General features: G+C 34.5%; 1 protein-coding gene across 12 annotated transcripts in view; it reads right to left on the bottom strand.

Moving 5' to 3' along the window:
* The window catches only part of Hnf4 (Hepatocyte nuclear factor 4), a 290,760-nt gene that overhangs the window by 84,104 nt on the left and 187,840 nt on the right, over positions 1-18,816 (bottom strand). Inside the window, exon 1 of one of the 12 annotated variants that reach the window (XM_072543891.1) lies at positions 8,567-8,670. The exons of 10 other annotated variants lie outside the window; for them this stretch is intronic. In XM_072543891.1, coding sequence (XP_072399992.1) covers positions 8,567-8,573 — 7 coding nt within the window. In that variant the 5' untranslated portion in view covers positions 8,574-8,670. Of the gene's footprint in view, positions 1-8,401; positions 8,540-8,566; positions 8,671-18,816 lie in introns of those variants that run through there. One more of the 12 variants, XM_072543894.1, reaches the window with a different exon arrangement.

Below are 18,816 nucleotides of genomic sequence, written 5' to 3' on the forward strand. Positions count from 1 at the left end.
AATACAAACAAATTTATTATACTTAATTAATTTATTATATATTATATTAGAAACATCCAGATAAGACCTAGAACGAAGATCAGAAATATTGTGGGAGCAATTACAAAAATCAAATGGTGCTGGGCGGTCACACAACCCGATATAATGATAACCGGTGGATACGGAGAATCCTAGAATGGAGATCAAGGAGGACGGCAAGAAGCAAGGGAAATCCTCAAAAGAGATGAGTAAATGACATAAGATTAGTGTCATGCAAACAGTGGATTAGATTGACGCAATATAGAGAAAGATGAAACCAATTGGGAGAGACCTACATTCAGGAGTAGATAGAAAATGGTTGACAAAGAGAATTTATTACAAAGTATACATTTTAATAGAGCTCCATACGCGGCCCATACTACTATATGATTATTAAGATTTTATGACAAAAGTATTTATACGGTGACACTGACTAATATGCGAGAGTTAAAAACTATAACCAAGACGCGACCAGCTAAGCTGGGATACAATGTGACACTGACTACGTGACTACTTTCAAATTATCACTGCATCACCTAACAGGGCCAGGGGAAACTTCTTCGAAATTTCTATTAGGTAGCTAAATCCCCCTTTTGAATGATTGCTAACCGGGATTTTCTAGATACCAGTTTTCAAAAGTTAAAAACAGCTTTTGAATGCTTTATACCAGCGATTTCTTTTAAAGTTGCTCGGAGAAAGTTACCTGATTAGATCTTATGAAATAAAAAAAATGTTTGCTACCAGTGGCGTAGAAACACTTGGATAAATTTCTTACATACATTTATCCATAACCCAAAGAAGATCGGACGCTCCTTACTTGGACTGACTCTCGGGAAATAAGAAGAAGGACAGGTGTCACAGATTATAGAACGCATTTCATGGGTGAAGTGGAACTGGGCAAGCCATGAGACCAGAATAAAATGAGAGAGGTGCACCCAAAAAATTACAGTACGGATACCACGAGTAGACAGAAGAAGCAGAGGTAGATCCCCTACAGGATGGACAGATGACGTCAAGAGAATCGATGGAAATTGGCTGCAGGAAGCTCAGATCCGACGGAACTGGAAGAAATTACGGGAGACCTATGTTCAACTTTGGTCGCAGAATGCTGGATGATGATGGCTTAAAATTATGACTATAGTCCTAAAAGAAACATACTCTTGATTATGGTGACGTCTTGTACAGACCATGCACTCTAAAAATAACCAAAATTCGTATTCGAGTGGATTAAGGCCTGAGCTAAAGCTGGTCCCGCTGATCATTTCTCCACTGCTTTACCGCCCTTTTCACAAAAATGTAAAGAAGACATGCCGTCATAGGACATTACCCACCAAACCATCACTGAGACAGGAAAATATCCTCTTTTGATCCTTGACACCAGTTCGCGGACTTCCTTGAATGACAGTGCATAAACTCTATCGTTTTGCTTATTGACAGTTTTCTCCAAACTAAAATTTTTTTTATCTGTAAAAAGGATTTCTTTGTAACGCGCTTTACTGTACAACGACAACAAGAGTCTTGATTTTTTTCCTATTGTATTTTCTTGCAACGATAAGGCGTTCTCTTGTTTGTCGATTGAAAACTTAAGTCCCAAGTTTTGTTTGATAATGTATCTCATGGTTTTCGGCGCTATATTCATTTCTTGAGCCATGATTTTTTGTTTTCGGGCAGGATTTTTGTTAATTTTTGATTTAATAGCGTTAATAACCTGTGGCGCAAGAGCCACGCAAGGCCGGTCAGATTACGGTCACTTACTCCTCCCGTATCCAAAAACATTTTAACAATACAATGCATAAAAACACGCGTAATATTTAACGGTTTTAGTCATTCAAAAATACGAGCTTTTCTATTGAACAATTATAAAGAACAATCACAGCAATAGTCTCTGTGTCTGTCAACTATATCGTAACGGCTCAAATTAGACTGGAATCTTTTAGGAGTGTTAATAATGTACATGTTAACTGTTTTTAGCTGCGTTCAGTTTGTCAGTCGTACAAACCGCTTTTACACTTGTATCAATATTTATGGCAGGACTATGTATAGTGTGTAGCTTTTGGAGGGGGGTCCGGTCCATTTATCCAAGCATTTTGTAAACGCGCTGTAGTGTTAGCTTTTTGCAGGTTCCATCTTGGTCGGCGGAATGTGGATACTATTGGTATGTTGATGAATATGTGGCGATGCTGACTGTGAGGGAAGTTTGGGAGAACTCTTCGTGTTTTCTAATAAAAATAAATCACGTGCTATGATTTCTCTGACTGGTATCCTATAAAGCCTGGCTATAAAGCTGAATGTTTCTTGGGAGGGACAACGCTTGAAACATATTGATAAGCCCAAATATCTTGGAGTAGTACTAGACCGGTCACTAACGTATAAATTCCACTGCCAGAACACAAGACAAAAGGTTTCTACGAGAAACAACCTTCTCCGGAAACTTGTAGGGAGCAAGTGGGGTGCAAACCCCCAGGTCTTGAAGACAACAGCTGAGGCCTTATGTTTCTCAACAGGGGAATATGCTTGTCCCGTCTGGGGTAGATCTAGACACGCCCAACAAGTCACCACGGCGTTGAATGAAACATGCAGAATAATTACCGGTTGTATGAAGCCTACCCCCCTACCCCTACTGTACCGGGTAGCTGGATTCTCATCACCAGATGACCGTAGATGCGCCTCACAATATGTGGAGAACTTCAGGCAAACTTTCGATGAAAGGCACCAATTATACGGGTTTGACGAACCACCAGGAATCAGCCGACTTAAATCAAGGAAAAGGTTTATGAGAAATGTCAGCGTCGAACCACCCGAACTGTTCCCCCTGCATCCAGAACGACCTAATGGAATGAACCTGGACTGGAGAACCTGGCGGACACTGAATCGCATACGCACAGGTGTTGCCCCTGTAAAACAGAACCTCATTAAATGGGGCATCAAGACAGACAGCGACGCACTTTGTGAATGTGGGGAAATACAGAACATGGAGCACCTGAGAGTATGCAGACTTTGCCCATCACAGTGCACCCTCGATGATTTATGGCTCGCAAATACAAAGGGTGTAGACGTAGCCCGATATTGGGCAGAAAAACTGTAGTCGGATCCAGACACGAAAAAGTAAAGTAAGTCTGACTGGTATTCTCAAGTCAATTTCATGTAATTGCATAAACTACCCTCCAATAAAGTCATCCCAGGAACGCACCTCAAAAAGATTAATATTTCTTTATAATACTTCAAGTAGTTTCAAATACATCAAACTATAGTATCAATTTCTTAAGAAGAAAGGCATTACCTCTCAAAATTCAATTTTAACGAAATTTAAAATTAAACCTAAGACTCTATAATTATTTGATTTCTAGTATATATTTACGTCGATGGTTTTTGTCATGGGATAGCATGCATTGCGCCAATTAGAGTTTATAATTACTTTTTTAAAGTTTTATAATTAAATTTAATAACAAACAATTACTATTAGAACACTAACATATATCCAGTAATACATAAAAATTATTAATCAAGAAACATTTTTCCCTTTTTTATTAGAATACTATACTAATAAAAGTATTTAAATTATAATAAAATGCACGAACTTTATTATTTATCAATTTTTTTCGAATTGTTGTTTCATATTGCTGTTTTCATTTAGGATACAATAATAAAAGTCTGCGTATGCCATTTCCACGTTTAATAGAGACGGAAGTTCACACTCGAAGTCCTGGAATAGATCCCTAGAGAAAAACGATCTTCGTTCCACAGGATAAGCTTTTATAGTGTCCTCAGTATTAAACAATTGTCATTCAGCTGTTGTATAGATTTTTTCCTAAGGACTGCTCTTTAGCAGACGGACGTAGGTTATCCTCCATTTTAGCCGTCTGGTCTGCTTAAGCAACCGGCAACACTATCAAGCTTGCCCTCCGTCACTATCTCTTTAAGGTTGTTTTATTGAGAGTGGAGCCATTGATGCATCGCGTTTGCAAATGCTGAACAGTCGCCCACAAAGTGTTAGGCTGCTCTTACCTCTCCTCAAACCTGGAACACGTTGCTCATTGGCTGAGCTTACAGAAGTTTTGGTATCTCGCAAGGTTAGTGTGATCTGAGAGGCGTTCTATCTTGCTACATAGGTGATCTAGGGACCACTTCCATATATCAGTTTTTTCTGTATAGATTAGACACAGCCTGAGTAATCTGAGTAATATAAATAGTAATCCAAGACCCCCTATAGGATCTAATCATTCTAAGGAGCATCAAGTAGCTAGATTACATTTCGCTTCTTCTTCTTTGTGTACCGTGCTTGTCTTCAAGCGTTGGCTATCGTCATATTGACAAGCTGATGAAATGATTCTCGGTCGGCAGCTAGATGAAACAGTTCCTCGACCGTTCGATCTGTCCATTGTCTAATGTTACGCAGCCAGGACAGTTGTTTTCTTCCGACCCAACGTTTTCCTTCGATTTTGCCCTGAATGATTAACCCGAGTAAGCGATATTTAGGTCCTCTCATTATATGACCGAAGTATTGGACCTTTCTCATTTTGATGATGTTGATCAATTCTCGCTCTTTGTGCACGGTCTCTAGCACGCGTTCGTTAGATTTCGCTAAGGAGCAACAAAAGTATGAGTCAAATGACTGGATATATGTGTTATTTACCGAGCAATCCAGATTTTGCCTGTGATCAGCAGAATGTCCCGGAAGAGTTTATTAGAGAAGATCATTATACAACCTCTGTTTGTGTCCACAGTCAGACATATGCCTCCTTAAGGGTTTTCTATTTTTTATTTCTATCTCGTGTTGTTGTGACCCAATTCGTCAAGACTCTTTTGATGTCAACGACTAGCGGATGGGAAGTCTGCCTTGACAGCGTTTATCACTCCTTGGCCTCTATTCTAAAATCTTCCTTGTACATCTCCCATCCCGAAATCCTGCCCATCTCCATTTAAAGCCGTGCAATGCGTTCGAGACCATCATCCACCTTTACTTTCTAGGTATCTCTTGGTTTCTTATCTTGTCTCTCAGTGTTAGGTCCAGTATTGAGTGTAACAATTTTGTTTGGGTTATTTCTAACCTTCTGGATATTTTTTTTGGTAAGGCTGAGATTCGCCTCCGTATGTAAGGAGTTGCAAAACATACTCGAACGCTCTTCTTTTGATGCTGATGGACATTTCCGATTTAAAAATGTATCTTAATTTTACTAATTCAGGCATATTTTTCTTTGTAACTCACATCTCTGATTATCTCTTGTGGTTTTCACTTCATGTTGCAAATATGTTAATTTGTGAGTGAGTTAAATTTTTTTGCCTGATCTTAATGTTGTCGCTGGGTACTAGATTGGTCATCATTAGAGGACCTATGCTTAGAGCGAAGGTCATTCAAATATTCTCCTTCAATGATGATTCCTTTGTTCTTCCAGTTCAGATTTTGAAAGCATGTTCTACTAATACTGAGAACAGTTTTGGGGATATAGTGTCGCCTTATCTTACGTCACTTCCAATGTCCATTTTATTTGTAATCTCGTGGAAATTTATACTAGCTGTTGAATTTTCATATATATTTCTAACGATGTTGGAGTAGCCATAATCTATTCTGCATTGCTCTAATGGCATTTTATTTATTTATTGCCTCTACATAATTATTTGCTTCCATTGTTCAGAATGGAGGTAAAGATGTGCTGAATGATATTAGGAATACCCATTTCGCACTAGATTTAGTTTTCAAGGAAGTTCAGTTACAGTATGAACAGGAGTATCTTCGGAGGTATATGTACCTATCAGCAGTCGAAAATTCTTAACCCCAGAGTTTAAATCAGGTTTTTCTATTATTATCTAAAACAGATTGGCAAGACAAGATATGTGCAAAGATACTGTGCAGCATAATTTATTGGATGAAAGAAAGACGTGACTGTGCGATGGACTTAAACAAGAGGATGTCAGTTGAGGTCCTAGTAGAATTCATGCTCAGTAGCGAGAACGTCCGGAACCCTGTGAAGACTATGATTGCAAGAATGATGAATGAGAAGGATAGAGTGAGAACTTGGCGAGAATGTTATAATACTAGAATACATACGATACAATGCGGATGCACAGGAGTTCACAGCACCTTTCACGAGCCCCATGAAAATCTTGTCCCCCGCAATAAAAAAAAGTTGGATGATTGAAAGTTGGAAGCCTCCATGCCACTCGCATAATTAGAGAGTAAATGAAGGTGGTATTTTGCAACTGGCATAGCCAGGTAGAGTTAGAACTTAAAGCCAATCAAGCTTGTTTGAAACAGGCTCAGTAGAAGTATTTAAAGCCAGGTACCCACCCTTGTTACATTGAATCTGCTTAAGCTAGTTCTTTTGGAAGAATGGAAACCAAATCCACAGAATTGTTTCCCTAATTGATAGTACGTTCTGAAGATTGATTGCCATTATACAGGATCGTGGATAATACCTAATATTAGATTAGAAAAAAAATATTGTAGATAGAAGATTAGAAATATTACTATATATATATATATATATATATATATATATATATATATATATATATATATATATATATATATATATATATATATATATTATTTAACAAGGTACTTAAAATTTTCTACGCAATCATGGGTAATTTTCTGTAATTACATAATGTGTGAATACAACACTCAATCTTTTATTTCTTCTTGCGAATAAGTGGTTAAATGTGCAATAAATACATCAATAAATATTTGAAGAAGTATATTTGTGCAGTCATTATGAAGTATCTAACAATAGATTTAATATTTCTTTTTGAGTGTGAAAACTCCTCAAGGATATCTATTTGCTTTTTTTAAGTTTTATTGCGTATGCACATTTTACTTTTTTTATTAATTTTCTGCCAATTATTATTTTGATTATGAAAACATAGATTCACCTTGTCACTAAACATCGGTTGTGACTTAAGAAAAGAAGTTTTAAATCTAACATTAAGTTTAGCGGATATTTTCTAATTGTTTCTTTTATATTCGTTTGTCTTATAGGTAAGTTTTTGTATATCTTTTGTAGTGGTAACTTGACGATTAGGGCACACAGTCATATAAATGGAGCATTTTAGTCATATAGATATGTGCCAGTCACTCAGAAACAAGACTCCAGCACATACCTATGCACGAAGAGGTTACTTTATTGAAAATTATTAACATGAATTCATAACCGGATATTTCAGTTTAAATCAAATTTAAGTACAGATCAGTTCAGTTGCCGGACTGTTAAATTCCGCAGTCAGTCACTGACTTTATCACTCTAAATTATCGAGTAGCAATGTTGAAATTACGAAAAAACCCATAAAAAACTGAATAATACTCAGGTCTATGTTCCAACAACTGACAAGTCAGAGCAAGAAATCGAAAAATTTTTTAACAACATACATGGAATATTGCAACTGACAGAAGAGGCGAGACAACGATGATCATGGGTGAATTTAACCTCAAAATTGGTCGTGGTGCTGAAGGAGACAACATAGTAGCATTCGGTCATAGTCGCTGACACTGCCCAATGCGAGAAAACATGACTTAAAGTGGCAGTCAGAAACAATATCCTCAGAAAACTCGCCAACAGTAGTGGAGGTCTAACCCCACAGTTTTGAGAACTACTGCCCGCGCGCTTTGTTATTGTGCGGCAGAGTATACCTGTCCGGTTTAGTCTAAATCGATGCAAGTCAGGAAGCTTGACGCCATCGGAAATGAAACATGCAGACTAACAACTGGCTGTATGAAGCCAACTCCAAGTTGGCTCCAGAAAAGCTCACGAATTTATGGAACAGACCAAGCAGATAATTGATGAACGCACAAATCCAAAAGATTAAAATCTCGTAGTAGATTCCAGGATGTGAACATGGACAGCCTATTTGCAAACTACCCACAAGCCGAAGAAATACCTAGTGGTGCCAACTTGAACCTACCAGTATGGAGAACACTGTACCAAATAAGAACCGGAGTGACACCGGTAAAAACCAATCAAATAAAGTGGATCTTACACCTAGTGAAGTCTAAGAGACCAAATAGATAATAAATACGAATGTAGCGCCATATAGAACATGGAACATATACTGACCTGCCTAAATTGCCCTAGTTCCTACGACCTCGATGACTTATGACTTAACAAGCAGGCGATATACTAGGCCCAATACTAGGCGAAAAAACTTAAAATTCCGAAAAAAAAAATAAAACCAAGTTTAACCATGAATTGAAATTCACAATGGAAAACACTAACTAATTATTAATCCACGTCAAAAATGTTAACAGGTACTATACTAGGCCAAGATATTTTAATCCATAATGGTTGAGTAAGCTTTTTTTCTATATTATTACAGTGATAATGTATCTAAAACCAACTACAATTGACAAAAATGAAGAAAGGGAAATGTTTCAGTAGTAATTTTTAATTACCTTTTCTATGGCATCCTATGTAATACTGTATAAAGAATCAAATAAACAACCTGTCTAAATCTTAATACCCTCAATAACCCACACAAATACTAATCCAAAATTATGATAAATGTTTAGTTATGAAAATATTTTTAATTATGTTTATAGAAAGTTATTATGTCTCACCAAACATAATTCCTGCACTAGTTCACTTAAAATATTTACTTCCAAAGCTAAATTTTAACTAAAATAAACCTTAGGAAAAGTATTTTCAAGCATCTTAATGTTATCTAATCTTGTAGATTGTGTCAAATATTAAAACATATTATTACAAAGATAAATTCATCATTGAAAGTTTTTTTGGTCGTTTTTAAATGTTTTTATTATCTTGAGTGGTGTGATTTTTTTGACGATATTTTAATTAATTTAGTCAATCACCATGAATATCACGAATATCACAACTTTTTTTGTTATGGCAAACTACAGACAATTTCTGTTTATTTGCCGGTTAAGTACTGAATTAAAGAGAGAGATAGAAAGATAAAGCGAGAGACAGAAGAGAGATAGCGAGAGAGATAGAGAGAGAGAGAGAAAGAAAAGAGGAGACAGAGCGAAGATAGAAAGAGACCATAAACCACAAAACTCTACTGACTATAAGTAAATAATATGACAAAAATCATTGAATTATTGATGAAAAATTACAGCTATTTAATATTTTATTGGATGAGTAAGGGTCTTATATGTCAGGGGCAACATGGCTTCTCCAAAAAAACAAAAAAACTTTGACTAATCTATTAACCTATTAAGTTGACATTCTAAACAACATTCAAAGCAGGAAGCAGACTGATTCAATTTACACAGATTTCTCTAAGGCATTTGATCTTGTTGATCAGGAAATACTAAGTTGATTTTGAATGGGTTCGACCTAAATTTTGTTTCTTGGTGTAGAAGCTCTTTCACTGGTCGTATTCAAAGAGTTAAAATATGTTGTTATTTTTCTGAGGAAATTGTAGTCACATCTGAAGTTCCATAGGGAGGAGCAGCTGTGCCAAATTTATAGACTTAAATTGTTTGTCAGAGTGGTACCAAAAAATAAGCTATATTATTTGAATATCAAAAAATGCAATTTTATAAGTTTCTCCAGGAAAACTACTAGGTTTGAGTCAAGTTACTCTATTGATAACCAGCCACTAAAATACACCTCTACATTAACAGATCTGAGTGTAATTTTCGATGAAAAATTAACTTTTGTCGATCATATTAATTCAATATCAATTAGGGAGTCAAAGATGCTGGTCCTTATTACTAGAAATTCTAGTTTTTTCTCCATTGCAGAAACAAGAATGGTATATTGTTCTTTGGTCAGGTCTATGCTGGAGTACTGTTTAGCCACATGGTCTTTTTATTCCCGGATACATTCTGATTCCTTAGAGAGAGTTCAGCATAAATTCTTACGGGTGTGCGCCTTTCAAAGTGGGATTTGAATAGCAGACCATGACTACACTATCATGGAGAGGTCTATGAGCTTCCCTGCTTCAAGTGTGAGGAGGGATCTGTTTCTGGAGCAGGCAATTCTAATTGTTAAAAAAAATACAAAGAAGTTAAAGAAGATATTAACTATATGATAATAGGGTTAACTGAATAAGATAGTTTGTAAGTATGGAATGTTACCAAAGAGAGAATAAAAAACAAATAGTTGATGACACAATTGGACTATTTAGGATGAATTTGGAGAAATGAAATAGTTTTACACCAAATGAAAAAGAGCAAGAAAAAAAAAAGAATAAAAATTTGTTACAATAATTTCGGCCATATACTGAGACATCCAGAGAGAGAGACAACTTCTACATCTCATAATATAGGACAAGATCACTGAAAGAAGATACAAAGGCCGAAGAAGAACATCCTGGCTCCGAGAGTGGAGTCAAGAGACATCCGCTAATCTTCAGATTAGGGTTCGATAATCGGATAGGGTACTGAAAGAAGAAGATGAAGTTGCGGTAGGTCGAAACCTAAAAGTTTCAGAAAAGAACAAAATTATTGAACAACGTGGTAGAAGCAACTATACTGAAAGAAAAGTATAAAGGAGAAGACATTTTGATACCACGCATCCAAATGATTCCGACTGATGTACCATTTGAATTTAAGGTAAATTCAAATAAAACATCAAATAAATAAGTCTCAGAGGCAATCATTAGGTGTTTGTGGTATTAATCTACAAAGCCCATGTTTCTCACATGGTCAATTGTATCGTGCCTGTTCCCGTGTTGGAAAACCATCAGATTTGTTTGTATATTCACCAGGTAATCAAACAAAAAAAGATTTGTATATCATAAAGCACTACAATAAAAATAAAACAAATTTTTGTTAATAATTATGATTCACTTGATTTACAATAAAGCGATTACTGAAAATACTTATATACGTCTTATTTCATTATTTTTTATTACATCGGTTATTAACCCTATGTTAATAATATTAATAATAATAAATAATTAATTATCTTATTCAATTTATTTACAAATTATTAATATAAACAAACTTTATAAGGAATTAATAAATTCTAAGTGTTGTTTTCCAACAAACCTTAATCTTTTAATATTTTCAAATAATATGGAAATTCTTCATTGCATTTACAAACATGTTAAAATATGTAAACATAAGTTGTAAATAGTCATCATCATCATTGGTGCTACAACCCTATAAAAGAGCCTCGACCTTCCCAAGTCTATTACGCCAGTCAGTTCTATCCATTGCCAACTGTTGCCAGTTTGCTGCGCCTATCTACCATCCTCATCTACACCATCCCTCCATCTGAGTTTTGGTCTACCCCTACTTCTACTTCCCACAGGTTGTGACATAAGGATTCTTCTAGGAGGGTTGTTCTGCTGGGATCTTGCCAGACGTCTTGCCCATCTTAGTCTTCCTATTTTTATAAAGGATACTACGTCTTTACCACCAAATATATGTTTATATCTGTGATATATCTCGTAGTTGTACCTCCTTCTCCACCATTTTCACAGATGCCACCAAATATTCTTCTCAGGATCCTTCGTTCAAATATAAGCAGGAGATTTTCGTGTGCCTTGGAAATGGTCCATGTCTCCGACCCATATGTCAACACTGGTTGTATAAGGGTTTTGTATATGGTTATTTTTGTTTTTTGGCTTAAGTTTCTGCTTCTCATATGTCTACTCAATCCAAAATAGCATTTGCTTGCTAGGATTATTATTCGCTTGATTTCTTCCGTCATGACGTTCTCCTTGGTGATCAGGGAGCCTAAGTATGTGAATTTGTCCACCAATTCAAAGGTAGAATTATCAACCGTGAATTGGTGGTCGATGTTTCTGACTCTATTATTGGGTGTTGATGCCATTATCTTAGTTTTATTTTCATTTACTTGCAGGCCCATATTTTGTGATGCGTTTGACAAGGTGGTATACATTTTCTTCTAGCTTGCGTGTTGTGCGGGCAACTAGATCAACATCATCTGCATATGCCAAAATTTGGGATGATTTATTAAAAATGTTTCCTCTGCTGTCTATTTGGGCATCCCTGACCGCCTTTTCCAAAGCTATGTTGAAAACGAGACACGCCAGCGCATCTCCCTGTCGTAGCCCAACATGCGTTTCAAATGCCTGTGATTGTTCGCCCTGTATTTCGACTTTGCAAACAACTTTACGCATTGTAGCCTTAACCAATCTTATCAGTTTATCAGGGATGTGGAATTCATTCATGGCTTCATACAATTTATTTCTTAGGACACTATCATAGGCCGATTTAAAATCTACGATAAGATGGTATGTGTCGATATTGAATTCATTGGTTTTTTCCAGTATTTGCCTTAGCACAAAGATCTGGTCTGTTGTTGATCGACCAGGCCTAAAACCACTTTGATATTCGCCAAGAAACTCCTCTGAATATTCACTCAGGCGACCATATAAAATAATCGAAAATATTTTGTATGCTGTAAGTTGTAAATAGTATATAGGCATAATCTGTTAATATGGTTTGAAAAAAAAAAACAAAAAAAAAGTATAAAACAAATTAAAAAAAAACATAAATAAAAGAATTAAGAAAATAGAAATAGAACAAAAAACCAAAAAGCACCAAAACAAAACAAAAAAAAACAAAATAATAAAAGAATAAAAAAACAAAATAAAAATATATCAAAATAAAATTTATGTATCCATAAAAATATTAGGTATATGTAGTACAAACATTGATAACTGATAACAAGAAAATTTGACTATGAATCTGCAATCAATAATAATTAAAATTCAGTCGATTGTAACAATAAACACAAACAAGTCTGGCTAATTGGCTCTGCCAAAGCCATTTTTCAGAAAAAAAAAAAATTAATTATCTCTATGTTTTGTCATTGAAGCACCCACTTTATAAATATTTGTCACCTTTAGGTTCCCACTATCCCTTTAGATTATTTTTCAATCAGGTTTGAACCTTATCAGTCCGGAATCAGTCCGGGTTTTTAGTGGGTCCAAAAGGGTGGCCAAAGTTCTGGAAGCGAAGATACTTAGGTCACCCGAGCTGACACCGCCCTATCATCATGGTGACGGTTCAGTTCAGGAGAATTAAAGAAATAAACTGTCATATTTCAAATCTATTTGACAGAACGAAGTCTGTCGGGTCCGCTAGTAGTAAATAAAAATAATAAATGTATCTGTAATTGTGTAATCCTGTGGGATGCATTTGTGAATTTGTGTTTTGACTTACCCTGTATTAAATTTGAAGAGTATTACGTAATTTAATTATTTTTACAAATTTTGACAATAATTTAAAAAATCTAGCTATAAGAGGTTGTTGCTTTTGTACACCTTTTCAATGATACAGGTCGTTTAACTTGTTACGATTTTCATAATAAATTTTCATTTTAAATTTGGTTATAACTTTTTAAATACCCTGCAAGACAATACCTTGTATTCTTGCAACGAAGAAGTAGATTTTAAATTTAAAATAAAATACAGGGTATTTTATTTAAAAAAGTGTGCTTATGCGGTACAGTGTAATGCAGGACCCTATATACACTTCTCAACAATTGAAGTGGATATTATGAAAATGTGTATTTTATTTTTTGTTCATAAGGTCAAATAGAAAAATGTAGTGATATAAATGAACTGGTGCGGTATACGTTCCCAAATCGCTCGTAATGTATTGGCCAACTAATCTAAGGTTTGGGGCGGTTAAAGGAGCCTGTTTTGTTGCCTAGACATTTTGGCCCAAACATGTTCAATGCAATTTATATCAGGTGAACACGGTGGCCACTCCATTCTTGTAATGCCATGAGCTTGTATACACTCGTTGACAATTCTCACACGGTGAAGGCGAGCATTATCATCAATCAGAACAAATTGTTTGTCTATTGCACCAAATAATGGAACAACTATTGGTACTATGACTCTGTTTCAATATCGTGTAGCAGTCATTGTCTCATTAATTATGACGACTAAGTCCGTGCGACCGTCAAAACATATGCCTCCTCACACGCAAACGGATCCACCTCCAGAAAGAGTGGTTGGGACTCTCAGATTTTCATTGTAACGCTGTCCTCTTTCCCTCCACACCAGTATTCGGATATCATTCGTATACAAACGAAATCTGGACTCGTCAGTAAAGAGACAATTCCTCAAATTTTCGAAATTCCACTGATAGTGTTTCATCGCCCAGCGATATCTGCATGCACGCTGCTCCCTAGTTAGTCGTGGATGGGTAGCGCACCGTCTAGCCCTTAAATTGGATGCATGTAACCGTCTTCTGACAGTTTGATTGGAAATCGCTCGTCCAGTCGCATGCCTGAAGATACTGTTAATTCAGGAATGCGGTGAATGTTGGATTTCTTCTTGCTGTCAGAACTACAAAACGGTTTTGCCGACGAGTTGTAGATCGTTCTCTCCCTCCTCTATGCCTGCATGTTGCAGATCCAGATGCTTTATACCGATTCCATGCATGACTTATCATACTTTGCGACACATTTAGCCTCATAGCAACCTCTTGTTGAGTTATGCCTTGTTGGATCCAACGAAATAATTGCTCGAGCTGCACTAGTTCTAAACGTCTTTGCGGCATAATTTTTTTGTTTTAAATAGATTTATTGACTTATTGACAACTGGTAAAGCAAATACAAGCACTTTTATACGAATGATATATTCATGTTTGGAACAACATCTCTTTCTTTGTACGAGATAAGGGCCGATAAGAATAGGGAGAAAAAAACCACATGCAAAAAATATTGGCAATAAAGATAGCATATAGAATATAGTACAGGCAATTATTTTAAAAATAGTTTTATATGTTAATTTTAGGAATTTTAAAATTATCCACTTCAATTGTTGAGTAGTGTATTTGGAACTAATTTTAAAATAAGAAGCTTAAGAAGACTTTGTAACAAAAGTTGACCACCCTGTATAGTTTTCTCAGTTTTTTTTTGTTTGGTGCACTTATTTCGGTTTCTTCGATTTTCCTTCTGATATTTTATTTAACCGTTTACACTCTACAGTTTATCTTTTTCTGGAACTCCTCGACTTGTATACACAACAACACATAAACTATACACAACAAAACCAGATACTCAACCCAAACCGTTAAATAAATTGTTTATTTAACAATTTGTACTGTTTAACTAAATATATTATAAAAGTGATATGATAAAAAACAGTTCCGCAATACATTTTGTTCAATTTTAGTTCTCAAGCTTTGTGCCATCCTTTGTTTTGTTTTCAAAATCCCGTATATAAGCGAAACGCATTTTATATTACCGTATAGCAAACATTAGATTATTTATACTTAATATTAATATCCTCTTTCGAGAATTGCATTTCACACGTGTGACGAAGTAAATTGCATAAGGACTACCAACTGCATGTAGTGAAGCATTTTTATGGATATGACAGAAATGCGATGTTTGAACAGATGGTTCGTTTTACAAAGGAAATTCTTCAATTACATACTTATGTCTACGTACATATTGTTAGCTGACACGAACATTTCATGAAAGGTAACTGACAAGGTCTTAGATGAAATAAATTATTAGATATTCATTTCCACGAATATTTTTTATAGTAATTCTATCATTTTTATAGCAAATAATGACATTCTCATAACGCATAACATTACAATGTTTAGCTTTAAATGTTAAAGCTTTAATACCGATAACTAATTAGCTAAAAATGTACGTATGGTCATAACATACAATGGTGCTTGGACATACGCAAACTGCAGCGTGAAAATCAGAATTTATTGACTACATAAACTAAGCACTTGGCTAAATATTAAGTTGACGAGAAAATAGAATTGTTTGATTCCCAGACCGACAAAACCGGATATATCAAGAAGATGATATATATATATATATATATATATATATATATATATATATATATATATATATATATATATATATATATATATATATATATATATACATATTGGAGAAACGTACAGAAATTTGTCCGGAAGATTAACATCGCACAAGAGTGACGACATTAATCTGAATAAAGTACAAGCCTATGCATTAAGTAAACATTCTATTACGATGGGCCACAAGCCTAACTATGATCAAACAACAGAAATATTGAGAAGGGAAAGAAATTACAACAAAAGACTGTCTCTAGAAATGTGTTTAATTAAAACTACACAAAACACCTTAAACAGAAGAGAAGACATTGAAAATCTTAGTGCTACATACAGTAATCTTCTTTTAAAGAAAAGAACAACAACTATATAAAAGTTCTTTAAAAGTTACACAGATTAGAGGGATTATTCCAAGTTCAAATAAAATAAATATTTTTTTTATATGTGTTTGGTTTTTTCCTTCTTTTTTACTTCGTAAAATAAACTCTGTTGCTTGTTCAAGTGCAAACGAAACATTTTTACATATTATGTCAAAATGTGCGATGATGGTTTGCATAAACATAGGCACTTCCTCTGTCAAACTAATCTAAAATGAATATAAAAAATAGAAGAGACATGGAAATCATAGTAATAAGTTTTGAATGAAAGAAAAAAGAAAAGCAAATTAATTAAATGTCGTCAAATGTTGGTAATTCTGTTAATTTTATAGTAACATCTTCACAAAGGTAAGCCTATTGAAGATACAATAACTTCATTGTCTAATGTAGTTTTTTGTTTTCATTTTTAGTATGTTTTAGTAAGCTTAACAAACCTTAGAGTTTTACTTAAAGGCCAGTATTTGCCTACAAAACCCAAAATATCCATATGTAAATATATATATATATATATATATATAGTAAGAAAAAGTAGTCCAAAATTTTTTGACTAGTTTGGAAAAAATATGTAAATACTTTTTTCTTTTTGGGTGTGGTAGTCAATAAAAAATAGAGCTTTGCTAAGGCGTACTATTTATTCTGAATCCAAGCTTTCGTTGGTTTTTTGCCACCTTTATCAAGGTCTACAAAAAATTTTAAAAAACAAAATGAAAGACGTGTTAAAACAGTCGTCGTTGCAAACTTGATTTCAGTCACATTTCAGTCACAGCAGAAAGAGAGAAAGTGGGAGGACAATTATTGTTTTAATAGTTTGAAGAAAATACAAAAAACAACTTTCAAACTAATGTCTAATAAAATACTGTATGAATTTTGAGTACTACCAACTGTATTACCAACTTAAAATTGAGCGGTAAATTACAAATACTATTTATAACATAAACAATAAAAAGAAAATAGTATTTAGTAAATTTAGTAAACAGGTTTAGAAAAAACAACCAAACAAAACAAAACTGAATTAATAACTGACGTTTGATCAAAAAAATTCAATTAATAAAGAAATTTTAAAAAAGAGAAAAGAAAACTCTGAGATGCAAAATAGCTCAGTCAAAAGTCAATATAAAATTTTGTAAATTTTGCTAAGATTCTGGATCTCAGATCTTTTATTCAGATTGTTATTATCACTCTTGCTGAAATGTACCATCTCTAAGAAAGTTCTCTTAAATTTATTTTTCTCTCTGGCTAATATTTTTACATTGTTGAAATCTATCTTATGATCTAGATCGATAGTATGCTCTGCCAAAGCACAAGTAGGTTTGTTTAATCTACAGTCACTCTTATGAGAAATGATACGACTATAATAGACAGATTCCTTCCAGTTTCACCAATGTACGTGGATGAACATTCAGTACATTGAATGCAATAAACAACATCTGTAGTCTCTAAAGTAGGTAGGTGTTGTTTTATTTTACTATACAGCTGACGTATGGTTTTGATGTTCTTGTTAGCTATTTTGATATTCTTAAATTCTTTGAAAATCTTAGTGAGTTCAACGGTTAGTTTCGGAATATATTTATGGAAAGGCATAAAAATACACACTTGTTGGAGCAGAATTAATTTGTGCTGAGGGCACTGATTGTGACATAGTAAGAATGTTATTTCTATTAACAAAAGGAACATTAAAAATTAATTTATTAATCAGTCTTGGAGGATATGAATTTTCAACAAAAATATTACGTAAGAGGTTGAGATCATGTTGGAGATAATCCGGATGTGATAACCTTTTGACACGTTCTTTCATCGCTAGGACTAAATTAGTTTTCATCCTAGGAGCATGGTAAGAATGGTAGCTTATGAATCTATTGCTACATATGGGTTTTCTATACCATTGTGTTTTCACAACATTATCCTCACTTCTATGCAATCTCGTATCAAGGAAAGGCAAAGATCCCACCCGCTCCTCCTCGCACGTGAATTGCAAGTGTGGGTTTCGTTGGTTGAAAACATTTAACGTAGATTGTATAGTGTCTGCAGGTAGTGCCAAGATTAAGTCATCTACGTATCTCTTTATGAACGGTATTTCAAAATTAATTTGTTGCAAACAGTCTTTAATCAAGTCGTCCAAGACATAATTGCACAGTATTGGTGAAATAGTGGAACCCATTGTAGTACCAAAGACTTGTTTGTAGTAACAATCATTAAAAATAAAAACATTAGAGTCAAAAACAAAAGAAATGAGTTTTTTGATATTAGCTAAGTTAAGGGTTGTGTGCATTGATATGTCATCCCAGTGTTTCTCAACACTAACCAAGATTTTGTGTAATGGTAAATTAGTGAACAAAGACACTACATCAAAACTAACGAGCTTATAGTCGATAGGTAATTTTAAGTTATTAATAAAAGAACTGAAACTGAAAGAGTCCTGAATGTAAAACTCATTGTTATTACTGTACGTTTCTGTGAGAATATTAGTTAAAAAACTTGCTATGGGGCCACTAGGTGTACCTATTGAGGACACTATTGGTCTCATAGACAGAGTAGATTTATGAATTTTTGGGAGAGCAGAAAATCTAGGAGAAATTGCATTGTAAATTTTCAAAGTTTTGCCAACTGATTGATCTATTTGTTTCTCCTTTACCAAATCAGAAACTAGTTTATTAGCATTTTGTTGCAAAGTACACACGGGATTGTTGTTCA

Source organism: Diabrotica undecimpunctata, chromosome 9 (assembly GCF_040954645.1).
Source record: "Diabrotica undecimpunctata isolate CICGRU chromosome 9, icDiaUnde3, whole genome shotgun sequence".
Taxonomy (NCBI): Eukaryota; Metazoa; Arthropoda; class Insecta; order Coleoptera; family Chrysomelidae; genus Diabrotica; species Diabrotica undecimpunctata.